The following is a 12824-nucleotide window of genomic DNA, read 5'->3' as shown; positions in this document are numbered from 1 at the left end:
AACTGCTATTCTGATCAGGAAACTACATAATTAATTTTGAAAGAATTGCAGCCACATATATTTTTCCAGTTCTTCCTGCTTCCAGCTCTTAAACAATAAATCAAACTTTAATTTTCTGCATTTTTTCCCCTTAAACACTTTCCTGGAAAATACTTAGAATATGTTTTGGCAATACTAAAGGAAATATCTTAAAAATACTACTCTGAAGCCAGAGAGAACAGAGGTTCTTCAGGATATTTTCCCACTGTAATGTTTGAAATTCATACATAAGAAAAAAAAAAGTTTTCTGTATGCTCTAAAAGGGAGAAATTTTGGTGCTGAAAGATTAATTTCCTMACCTAAACACAAAGCCAGCATTAAACCCTAAATGTCATGAAGAATTCTTTCAAAATTCAAAGTAAAGGATTCCTGTCAAGTTAAAAATCTCTGTACATATATATTTATGTATTTTCTACCTTCGTTCTGTTACTAAGTATAGTTTTCATCATTTTACTGAAGTAAGCAGAAGTCTCATCCTATCATTTTTCACGACATCCTCCATTATTTGCTTTCTGTGTTGCGTGTGCGAGGCTCCTATTTGGAATTACAAAAGAAAGGTAGCAAARGAAGGCAAGCTTCATTTCTTGCCTTGACCCTTCTATGGAACCTGCCAAAACTAGGATTTTATGTTTTCTGGAACCTTAATGAATCTGAAATTTAGGTTTGTTCTGAATTAGGCAGGAATATTCTATTTTCTCTCCCTTTTTTCTCTTTTTTTTTAACCGTCTCCTGAAGACAGAAACATCTATTTTACTGAGCAGTTGCAAATAGCTCCAGAGTTTCCAGTCCCTAAACAACCTGTTAAACAACTACTCTGAATAAAGAGGCTGTTGGCAGGAGAGGCAGCCCTGAGCCCTGAGCCAGCTCTGAAGCCAGGATCTCTCAATTTTCAGCAACCCCTTCCTTCCCTAGAGAAAACACACCAGAGCAATCCATGCCATTTGGCAAGGACAGATTGAACCCAAGCTGTTTCAGGCTTACAGAAAATGTGTAACAACGTCCTCTCCTCTGGTCTTTTGGGAGAAAAAAATCAAGTCTTATCAGCTGGCTCTGGATCTGCAGAAATCTAGAGCAGTTTGATCCAACAACAGTAMAGTCAGTAAGAACCAAGACACTCCGATTTAACTCTCTGATGAAGTAAAAGCAATTCCAGGAGAAAAGTCCATTCCGGAGGATGTCACAACAGAGGAAGACGTTCTGAACTGCCGAGGGCTGGTGCATATTACATACACCGACCCAGGATTGGAAACTCTGGAGGCAGACGGGGCATTCGGAGCCATATGGCCACCACTGTGGCACACTAAGCCACGCTTTGTGCCTTGGCCAAATACGACCCAGCTGGACTTCACCAGTACCACTGAAATCCCTCAGGGTCAGCTGGAAGCCTCAAAGACAGTAAAATTGTATATTGTTCCTTTCAGCTACTAGAGATGATGAAGCCTTTATGGTGGCATATATTGCACAATTCTTACTCCTTGCTCTTTCAGGCTCTGTTAGATGAAGACATTTGCTGAAGCATGAAGGATTAAATCATTAGAACAGACAACTGGTTTGATCTCACTTGAATCCAGCTATTTCACAATTGCCTTGGCAGGACAAAAACAGGTGTATGACTACACACACAGTGAGGACCAACACAGATTAGAACAGAATTCTTTTTTTTTTTTTTAGCCTGACCTCAGTCTCTCTGTCATTCAYGAGTGCCAGGGCTCTACCTTTCAGGTGGCTGTGAGAGAAGACAAACTTCCTAAGACCACTCTGGCTAAAGCATCAGACAGGGCTCAGCTAAGGTATGTGCTGTTAGAAGAGAAGGGCTGATTCACACAGTGGAGAAGAGCAGAGAGGTATCTCCCTCTCCTGATAAGGCTAGTTACAAGCATTCTTGTGTGCTATTTCCCAGTTCCAATTCTTTCTTTTTGCCCTCCTGCACATGGATACAAAGCCCCAGAGCTCTTCAGTGGCAACCTACATAAACTGCAAGCACTGGGTCTGCAAAGACGCCACAAGAATCTCAGCACATTCTCTGGGACTGGGGTTGACCTGAGTTACATCCACATGATACTCCTAACAGTGGCCTGAAGCAGTGACAACACTGGAGGCAGCCCGTACACACAGTGCCTGTACTCACAGTTTTCACAGCGAGTCCCTGTATAGCCGGCCAGGCAGGCACATTTGTAGGCTCCACTTTTGTCTAGAATGCACGTTCCATCGTGAAGACATGGAGAAGAAGAACAAGCTACAAGAGAAGGACAAGGACATTCATGGTCACATATGTTCTTGCTGATTTTTCTTAATGACAGTTGTATCATTACATGTTCTAGTTAAAAGTTAGAAACATACCATATTTGCAGGAGAGCCCATTTTCTCTGGATGGGCAATCCTTCCCTCTGCATTTATCGCTTCTTACCATTTCACTTTGGCTAAGGTGATGTTGTGAGAAAGATTTATAGAAGAAAAATAATTTACAGCAAGCTCCACCAGTATTTGAGGCTTACCCTAAATTAAAGTTCAGTATTTACTTACATTTCTCCCGCAGTTCATCCCAGTGTTCAGTTCCTGACCCAGGGTTGCCTGATTTTTGTTTGTTTGTTTCTTTTGGGTTTCGGACATCATCCCAAACACTGGGATTCGCTCTGCCCCTGAGGAGCAACAGCTTYGCTGCTGTGCTCAGAGAGCCCTGAATGATCATCCTGAGCTACCTGGGGAAGCTCTAGCTCACCACAAACTTRGCAGTGACATGAATCAACCTGGATATATGAGCATAAAGGAGTAGTTGCTTGTTTAATATGAGCAAATTCCATCGTACAATAACACATAATTTTTTGTGCCAATTCTAATGAGGGAGTAGTACGTTAGTTTATCCTCAGGAGAATAAATCAGTAATCTTAACATACATTACTGTCCAAACTAAAAGTGGGCTTTAGCAGGCAGAAAGGAAGCCAGATCACAAAATCTAAATCCAATTTAAGATTGCACACACAACAGAAACAGGAATCTTTCCCCCAACCATCGAGTCTCCCACCTGGGAGCAACCAGTCTCTAGGGCTCTGCACTATTATATTTAAAAGACGCTAGCTGGGCAATGGAAATCTTCCAGGACCAACTGTGGACAGTAATTCCTTCCTGGAAAGTATTGCAGTATTTCCTGAAAAGGAATGTCTATGTGGCAATTGTACTGTGCCCCTCTCACTTCTTCTTCGTGCCAGCCCCACACTCGGGTGGCAGAGCTCAGGGCCTAAACCTGCTTCCACACAGGCAGCCCAGCAGCCTGGGAAGGTTCTTCCTTTGGCTGGACATGCAGTGGCCTTTCACAAAGGGCATGTAGCCCTTGCAGCTGATTTTTTATTAATTTAACCCTTTCTGGCACTTGAACCGGTYACCTCTGCCCATCCCATGCTACTGCTTCCTCAGGCTTGCAGGCCAGCGCAGAGCTCCGGGGAAAGGCTTTAAAAGCCTTTCTCTGCAGCAACACACCAGGCCAGAACAGCTCCATAATACACAGCACACAGCGAGGCTCCTCGCAGGCCCCGAGCCCTTTGCGCTGCTCTGCAGGACTACCCCACTTGCAGCCACCCAGCCTCAAAATAATTACCACTAAAAATGGGGCGGAAATAAAGTGCTCAACAGCATCCGAATACTAAGCTTCCCCTGCTGGGCAGAGAAAACAGAAACACTTCAGCTGGGAAGTGGCTCATTCCCCAGGCCAGCCTTGGGAATGAGSACCCATGGGGCAGKMTRGGGARTGAGCACCCATGGGGCAGTATGGGGAGTGAGCACCCACGGGGCAGGATGGGGTGCTCATGACAAGTGCACGTTTCACACCACCACTCACAGCCCCAGACACTAGCACTAAAGGGCTGATCTGCTGGGCGCTTGCATTTTTACACAAAGATTATATAAACCAGCTAAACTTCCCGAGCCAGATACACCTCGGATGGCCTCGGGAATGGCAAGTCACCAGGGTGTACGTGAGGCGAGCAGAGACGGGGCACAGATCCAGCAGGGTTTATTAAYGGCAAGGCAGCACGCTCTGATTAGCCTTCTGTGCCAGGAGTAACGCGGACAGATTTCCAAAACTCCCTGTAGAGCTAAGTAGGGAAAACCCGGGAAAAGCACACAGGCTGCCTCAAATGCAGTGAAAACGAGGAGTCAACCACACCTTAAGTGTTACTTAACAGGCAGAAAGAAGAGACAGAAAGCAACAGGAGAGACCCAAGCACTGAGTACTGACAAACACAAGGAATCCTGGAGTGCTTTTTCTGTCTTTCATAACACCAAGTTCCTCACCACAGAATGAGAAATGCCTCTTCTTCCTCTTAAAGAAAAGAATCTCTCCTTTGTAGGKTTTTTTTTTTTTGAAAGCCCTAATGATATGAAACCACCAGTAAGTCAGGGCATTTTCCCTGAGCTGGGAAACCCTGAGGCTGGGCATCAGGTTTCTCCTCCTTGAGGCAGTGACTCTGGTCCTGCACACRGCATCGAACAGTTCCCAAATGCAAGGATCTACAGGCTCCTTCCCCTACTTCCACATGTGCTCTTAGTTCCTGGATTCAAACAGAAAGGTCTCACAAAACAGCAGCCTTTCTGTGCCAGCCAACGTGCCTGCTCTTCACAGATAGTGGGAGCTGAGTCTTTGTTAAAGAGCTTCAACTTTCACACGCCATCCRATGGCTTTTGAACCTTCTCTGTCCTGACTTGGTGTAAGTTGCTGTTGGCAACACAGCATGAAAGTTTTTAATGAAGCAAAACAGGGACAGAGATTAGTGAGGCTGAGTTAACAACCAGGAGTGGCCTGTTCCATTTCTGGATTATTTTACCTGTAACTTCTTCAAAAACAGCATGAAATCCATCAAAGTTCTTGGAACCATCAGACTGGAAAAGGACATGGAGTGAAGACCCAGTGCTTCGGATAGGAGGTGGTCTCTCATTTCCACAGAATTTCTTAATTATCCTGCTGTCCAAGTTGTCCCCATCACGGACCTCCAAGTAATCATACTGGCACATGTAATCGAACTCAAGGCTTAGCATGGAAAACCTGGGGAAGAAGGAAACACAGTCACACCCCTCACATAAGCACCCTGCCTCTAATTTAATTTGCCTGTTTAGTTGTATTAGTACCCTTGCCTCAGTGAAGCAACAAGTCCCAGACTACAGGAACTCCTCCTCACTTCATCTTCCTGATGAAGTCCCCCTGATCCTGGCACGCCAGCTCAGCTCAGCTCAGCTCAGCTCAGCTATGCAGGGTTTCTCCATGGGCACATTTAAGCAGCGTGATGCAGTCTGCTCATATGCATCAGGATGCTAATCACCGTGCGATGATAAAAAATTAATTTGTGGTCACATGCCATAGGGGGCATACATCTATTCTAGCTATTTGCTAAAAACTGTTTTCCCCTAAATAAAGCCCTAAGTAACACTATCAAAGACCAATGATCAAAACCTACTCACACTGTTAAGATCACAAGCCAGCCATCAGAGGTACAAGGAATGCTCAGAGACCTGACAGCAACAGGAGGCAGAGAAACAGCACAGTGCATTTCACACCAGGAAATAAAGTGGTAGCAAATCTCCAATGACTGCGTCTTAGAGATTTTTTGGGTGGCAGGAAAAAGGGACAGGAGTTAACTCAGAAAGGAAATATTTAAAGCCTTTTCCCAGAATGTCTGTCTTTCATTGCTTCGATCCAGCCACTGCATAAGGCTCTTGTTCATTAACAATGTTATTTGCTGCTGTTTGAATTCAGTGGCACAGAGCCAACACATTCCACCAGAATATGAATGAAAAAAGAGAATGAGAAACACTGAGTGCCTCTGGGGGGCAAGTGATAGCTRAGGAGCCTGGCCCAGCCTTGGTGCACAAGATAAGAATTAAAAGATCAGGACCTCAGAGCCACCAACGCAACATTTTAGAAATGAAATTTATACTTTACTCATTTTACAACTACTAGTTCCATAAGCTATGTGCCTAYAGGATCAGGTTAAATCTTCCACATTGTCTACACAATGAGAGGCAATCCCAATGTGCACCTAGAGAAGAGCCAGATCTTGGATCTCCCACCAGGTCTCCCAATCRGAAGAAGCATAAATAAACTCTTGTTTATTTATGGGGACTCATTTCCTGCCCTTCTCTTCTTGGGATTCAGGTCCTAAAGAAAGGCCCATGTTAGTGAAACGATCTCCTTTCCCACTCATGAATTTTCCCCAGAGRTCTCGTCACTCAGTCCTTTCTTGGGGTCAGTTTTAGAGCATCACATGAAGTGAAATAAATGAGCAGTTGTAGGGATCAACATCAGTATAGCAGAGCCCCTGATTTTCAAAATCAATTGTGGAAGGTAGACACAGGAACAAATGACATCTGCTTTTAATATGCATAAGCAAYTAATTCAACTTAGCTTTGCATAAAAGGCCTAAGTGGAGGAGAATGAATTCTAGCTCTGTCAGATTTCCCTGAGATGTCCTCACAGGCATCATTTTATACACTACATCTTCAAAATATGCTCTCACTGGCAGATTAAACCCCAAGGATCTACCCTCCTGCAAGTTAAACAGCTACACATATTAATCCATTCATCTTTGCCACGCTTATGAGGCTAGGGTCTATGCAAATTAAATCCTAAAAATATTTACTGGTATTTGAACTATTATATTTCTGGATAAAATTAAGTATGTGTGTAAGTACACTGGGAATGTTGCTGGGAAACCCATCACGTAATGGAGGGTACAACTGGGCTAAAATCAAATAGCATTACTGGCAAATGTAGAAGGAAACTCTTGCTAACAATGTGCTTGTGAACAAAGAATATTTGAGAGGTGTTACGTAAAGACGAGACAGAGAAAAAGATCTCTGCACAGAATACTGCTCTAGGCTGCTTTGTCTCCTCTGCTTTAAAAATAATGAGAACATAGCAGAWCTTGTGAAAGGCATAGGGGGTCTGACTTGCATTTTATTTATGTTGGGATAGAAGCAGATATGCTGTACGATGACACAGGATCCCATGATTAAGACTTAGAAGTAGCAGGTCAGGAAATCTGCCAAAGGCTTTTCAAATCCTCTCGTCTTTGGCCTAGTTCCATGGACCCTTTAGAGACTGCAAGGTCTATCGCTGTTTAAAGCACAGTTACAAGCAATGTRCTGAACTCTGTTTCCCTCACCTGTGAAACTGTGACCATATTCTTGGATGTTATGAAATTAAACATGTTGATTCAGTACTATAGGTCATCAGATACAAAAAGGAGTATCAAGTATTGTCACTTGCTTATGTTTTTCATTTGGTTAGTGCCTAGAGCATGAATACACACTCCAATCCCTCTGGGCAAAGCTTCTAACCAAAAGGAAAAAAGTAAAAAAAAAAAAAGACACCTGCCTCTCTGCTGAAGAATTAAAGAAAATGAGTGTGAGCTGTTGAGTTGTTTGCTGCTTCTTGTGTGGTCTGAAATCCCTGACATGGCTCAAGCTGATGGAGCTCGAGACCAGAAAACGGGCAGAGCAAACAAACTACCACTACAATCTGSGCACCATTTATCAGAACAGCTCTGCTTAGGCAGCCCCAAGCACACCTCGGGAGGGCTCAAGGCATGGGAAGGTCTGTCTGTGCTGCTGACAGCTTCCCTCCTCCTGCCCCGGGAGGCAGGGAGCCCACGCAGCTCTGCCCCATGCCCTGCGCTCGCGAGCGCGGCCGCGCACAGCGTGAGCAGGACGCGCGGCGAGGAGGAGGGAGCCCTGTGGCTGCACAGAAACACAGGCTGGACAGGGGCTCAGCCTCGGGCAGGCTCTGCTCGAGCCCTCAGTCGGACCTGCCTTTCCGTGCAGGAATGCCTGAAGGAAGGACAGGCTCCAAGCTAACGGGACCACCTGCCACAGGACCTACCTGCTGGGCTGTCTCACATAACCATCCTTTTGTTGGGCACATACAGGTCTGCAGGCTCCGTGAAACCCTTAAGAAACCCTTAAGGTTTCCTCCTAGACCTTCTGTCTTGTGGCACGACGGCAGCATTAACTGTGGGCAGCCAGGAGGTCTCCTGATCTTTCCCTATAAATGCTTTGGCATCTGCTGGCATCCATAGGCACCTGGCAGCCAAGCTCAGTTCAGGTTCTGTGCCAGGGATTTACACTTCTTCTACCCTATGTTTCTGACTAGCCAGCTCAGATAAATGTAGTCACACACAGACTGGTACCTCCGATTTCCCTCTTGGAGACTTCCACAGTTAGGAGCGTAACACCATGTTACAACAAGCAGATGCCTAGTACTGAGTTTAGCCCTAGGAAAGATGGCCACAGGGAGAAAAGAGAAAGCCATTCTCATAAGGTAACCTTCCTGTTAAATATAAAGCTTTGCTTCTTTGGTAACAGCAAAGCTAAACCAAGCAAAGTGCGCAGATTTCACATGGTGCTAAATGACATCTTTCTGGTTTGCATGTGGATGACCTTCAGGCCACAGAGTGGAGGTCTCCTGGTCTTATTTTTCCAAAGAATGAGTACATTTGCTAGCTTACCTTACAGCACTCCACACTCCTCTGCCTTAAAATCAAATGACAGTCTCCTTGATGTAGCCATGAAGGATTTCATAGAGAGTAGTCCTGCTTGTTTTAGTGTCCTTTGTTAAAAGAGCCTTTCCTGCCATTTCTGCACCTCGTGCCCAGTGCCAGCCAGCTGCCATCTCCGTACCCGAGACGGACACATTTTACTGGAGTTCTGCACACACAGGATCCATTTCCACTCTCACTGCCATCCTCTTAAGCACAGGCTGACACCTGCAGCTCTTGAAGCACTTCCATAGCCTAACAACTGTACAGGAATGTAAAAGACTGCAGGTTATCGCTTCTCTGAGCTTGTGCTGTCCACCCCTATGCACCCCTGCACCCAGTGAGTGACCCATTGCAGTGCCATGACAATGTGAAACACCCCCTCACAGCACTGCTCGCTTCACACACAGTTCTCCAGAGTCATGAGGCTACCGAGGCAATAATTTCAGCTGCTTATAACAACACAATAGGCTTGTGTTTCCAAGTATGCTAAAAGAGCTAGCATTAGCTTCATTGGAACACCACAAGCTTTTTCTTTTCTCTTCAATTAATTTCTCTTCCTCTTATTAAATATTAAGTCTCTCTTTAAATATATGGGAAGAAATATGTTCATGTATTTATCATTGTTCCTTTGCCTGGGCTCCAAAGCTGCTGAAATACTGATGTGAAGACTTTAGCTCTTGTTCTTTTCCTACTAGCTAGTAGGTTTTAAATCTGATCCTCTGCCAAGCTTTCTGCTGCATGTGTGAGCTCCCTGCCACACGTGTGTAGAAACAGTATTAATTACCCCAACTAGCAGCTCTTTGCACKGACAAGGAAAGGTCTTCAAGAACTGTGAGGCTGAGTCACCAGGAGAGGGCTAACAGGAATATATATACACAGCTCAGTGGAGCAATGACCTGAAGGAAAGATAGGCACATCCTCCAGGCAGAGCAATAGACTGAAGAGGAAAAATAGACTGATAAAGAATAGGTCTAGTAAAAGGAATGACAGGAAACAAAGAGAGGAAAGGTAAGGTAAATGTAAGGCAGGTCTCAAAGGCAATCCCCTCCTGACATAGACATCACATCAGAATGTTCCTCTAGGTTGTCTTCATAAAAGTCTGTCTTAGTTAAGTCTGGTACAGCCTTGAGAAAGCACTGGATGTTTTAGTGCCACAGTCTTGAAGACATCTAGAGAGACACATTGTGCCTCGTATTTGACAAACTTTGCCCTAGCCTCTAGTCATGTCCTACATAAGACTCAAAGGCTGAGMACTGATTAATTTCTGCAGTAGTTCTCATCACAAGCCAGGCTGGAAGGAAGAGGTGAGTGGCCAAACGCCAAGTGGTGGCACTACTTTCACTGCTACAGAGAGCTCAGCAACTTACCCTTCTTGAGACTCTTTGGTTATCCACRTGCCCCAGTATAAACTTGAAAGCAGTATTGACTAAAAGCCACTATGACCTACCTTAACTCAATATTAAATCCAGTTTGAACATGAATAATCCATTCACATCGTGCATTCAGTGGATAACTCTCCAGTAAAATCTGGCCCTTAGAAGCCCGAAGAACCTGTCCACATCCTAGTGGAAAAGAAGAAAAAACTCTCTGTGAGGGATCTTCACAGTGCACCTGAAGAAAACGTGTAGAAGTAAGACTTGAATGAGAGGACAAGGTGGCTCAGGAGGAAATGCATTTTCAGCAGGTAGAATATAAAATCATGGGACAGTTCCACAATGGATAGTTGCACAATTGGAGTGTCCCAAGAAAAGCTTCAGGTTCTTGCTTCTCTCCACTTTGCAAAGGGAGCAGCCCCACAAATCTCATTAGTCCATCCTAATTCCCAGAGGAGGAAGGCGCTTTCAGATCATTGCAGAGAATCTGTTTCTCTTCAAGATTCAACCTATCATCCTGACATGTTAATGTCAGCATGCCAATAGGGACATATAACTCTCATGATTTCTCAACCAATGGCTCTCTGTAACATATGTATAATACACAGTCCTTGTCCTATCTCTTAGGTTCATTCCTTTTCTTCTCCTTCTGACCCACTCTGACTATATCTCCCTCTGCTTTTCATCCTGCCATGAAACCTGCTTCTATATCCAGCATCAAGAGCATAAGATGAAGGGCTGCTGTCAGTTCTACCTTGCCTAAGCAAACCACTAGGGAAGGTCCTGGACAAGCAGCCAGAGGAGGTCCCGCACTGAGCAAGCAGTCCCTGTCCATGTCTCAACCACAGCTGTCTCGAGGCAGCTGCCCAGRTAGAGTTGTCCTAATGCCTCATCTTGGATGCTTAACCTACTTAGCCCAGAGACTYCTCTCACTTTCTGTAATCTGTCCTGTTCCTTCACTAATAAAATATGGCTAACAGTATTTTCTCCTGTGGAAAAAGAAAAGTTGTCTGTGGAGCCTTCAGTGACTTGTAAATGAAAGTGCTAGCAAAATGCACAATTAATTCATTAGGTACCAAACAGAGTTCATTTCTCAGTTTGCACTTTCCTGACTATATTTCTTCTTATGGAGACATACATGGCTACACTTCCTACTAAACCCTCTGCTTCACTGAGGGCTGAGGCTGYGTCCTTAAGCCAGGAACTGCAGTAGAGTGTAATACAACACACAGTAGAGATGAAACAMAACTGAACCAGAGTTTGTGATGGGCTGTACACCACAGACAACTAGGATGCGTTTTTGGAGGCAGCTAAAAAGACAAATGACCCAACAGACCTCACAGCAAGTCTCTTTCTTCTTGYTAAACTCCTTAGTCCATTGGAAAACCTTATTCCCTCCATATGTTTCCAAAAAGGAGCCCTAAACTTCTAATCACTAATGTTGAGCTTTCCCTACTAGAATGGTGAGTTTAAACACTTGCCATAGGGTCCTTGTTTCCTTTGGGGGAAAAGAGTGACAGTGACCCAGTTTGGAGAAGCACCAAGCATCCGCGGCTCCCATTGATGTTCGCGTCTGGAAAGCAGTCCTGCTGCGGCAGGTCTTTTGGGAGACATGTGAAAACCAAGGGTCAATTACTCCTCTTTCTTCTTAAGAAAGAGTTGCTCAAATGAAATACCCTTTGTTCGTTTACCCTCAGTTACCCCTAATTAAGCAGGACCCAAGGAAACAGAAATCCTGCTCAGAAGAGCTCCTCACAAGTGTTTCATCCTCCTCAGTGGCTTGCTTAGTTCCCTGTTTAAAAGGAACGGATTAATGAGTGTGCCCAGCAGCCACATTAGGATTCAGGGAGGACAGCAGGATCTGCTGTGGTACACATGATAATGCTCCTTCCCACAGCAAGGAACGGGGCCTTGTGCTACCCCTGGCTCCTGCCTCAAAAACAACCTGGGACAAAGCTGCTAGAAACCTTCAGATAGCATGACAGGAGGCTTGGATCACCTCAAAGAAAGTTTCCCTTTCGTCCCGAAGGGCTTTTGAGTTCCTTATGCCTTTAACAAAGGAAAGCCAAAGAACTGGTGCAAAGCGATACTCGTGTGCAAGGCATACTAACTACACTCTCTGTTCGCAGCGGTACAGCCTGAACCTTCCGAACACTGAGGCCAAGGAAGTAGGTTTGGCCAGCGAAGCAGGTGGTCCAAAGGAGCCATTCAGCAGCTGCCTCCAAAAGCACATTCTCAGGTTTGCTACCAGCCTTCTCGGCGTGGGGCACCTTCGCGGTCAGACTGGGTCTGCCCCTCGCACCCCCAGCCCTGCGAGCCGGGCTCGGGCTGACCCCCCTCCCCAGCACTCCTGCCATCTGCCAGTCAAAAGGGATCTCCCACCTTCCCATGGGGAATCTGCAGGAGACCTGGAAGGCATTCAGGAATAATTTACATCCTGAACACACACGCTGGCAAATCCTGCCTCGTTTACAGAAAAAAAAATAATCCACTTGGGCAAAGTTTCAACATCCTTGTTCCGTTCCTGTTAGAGAGAAAAAAAAAAAAAAAAAAAAAAAAGAGCGTGGCTTTCAGGGCCACACTAGGATTTCCTCTAGGGCTTGTTACCAAAAGAACGGGAGAGCGTCCCGGGACCTCTGGCTGCAGCGCTCGGGCTCTGGCTGGAGCTCCGGGGGCCCCTCCGGCGGGAAGCGGCTCCCGCTGCCCCTCAGCCCGGCGCGGGGCAGCCCAAGGCCGCGCTCCCCAGCGCGGGGCGCCGGCGTTGGGGCGCTCAGGAACGGGCCTGCACGGGAGGGGGCACCGCGGCGCCCCGCAAACCCGCGCCGGGCCCGGCCCCGCGCTCCCCTCCTGCCCGGCCAGCCGCCCCGGGCCGCGCGCCAGCCACGCG

The 12824-nt window shown here is 45.9% G+C and overlaps 1 protein-coding gene across 1 annotated transcript in view; it reads right to left on the bottom strand.

Moving 5' to 3' along the window:
- Nucleotides 1-12824, bottom strand: part of PAMR1 (peptidase domain containing associated with muscle regeneration 1) — a 51132-nt gene that overhangs the window by 24170 nt on the left and 14138 nt on the right. Inside the window, exons 4-6 of the mRNA XM_026034792.1 lie at nt 10012-10126; nt 4857-5074; nt 2168-2275 (exon numbers count right to left, since the gene is read on the bottom strand). Of these exons, the coding sequence (XP_025890577.1) occupies nt 2168-2275; nt 4857-5074; nt 10012-10126 (441 nt within the window). The remainder of the gene's footprint in view (nt 1-2167; nt 2276-4856; nt 5075-10011; nt 10127-12824) is intronic.

The sequence above is a fragment of the Nothoprocta perdicaria genome, unplaced genomic scaffold (genome assembly GCF_003342845.1).
Source record: "Nothoprocta perdicaria isolate Ctin4 unplaced genomic scaffold, notPer1 scaffold_15, whole genome shotgun sequence".
In the NCBI taxonomy this organism is placed as follows: domain Eukaryota; kingdom Metazoa; phylum Chordata; class Aves; order Tinamiformes; family Tinamidae; genus Nothoprocta; species Nothoprocta perdicaria.
The sequence above is the reverse complement of the archived record's forward strand: the minus strand, read 5'-3'. Positions and strand labels throughout refer to the sequence as shown.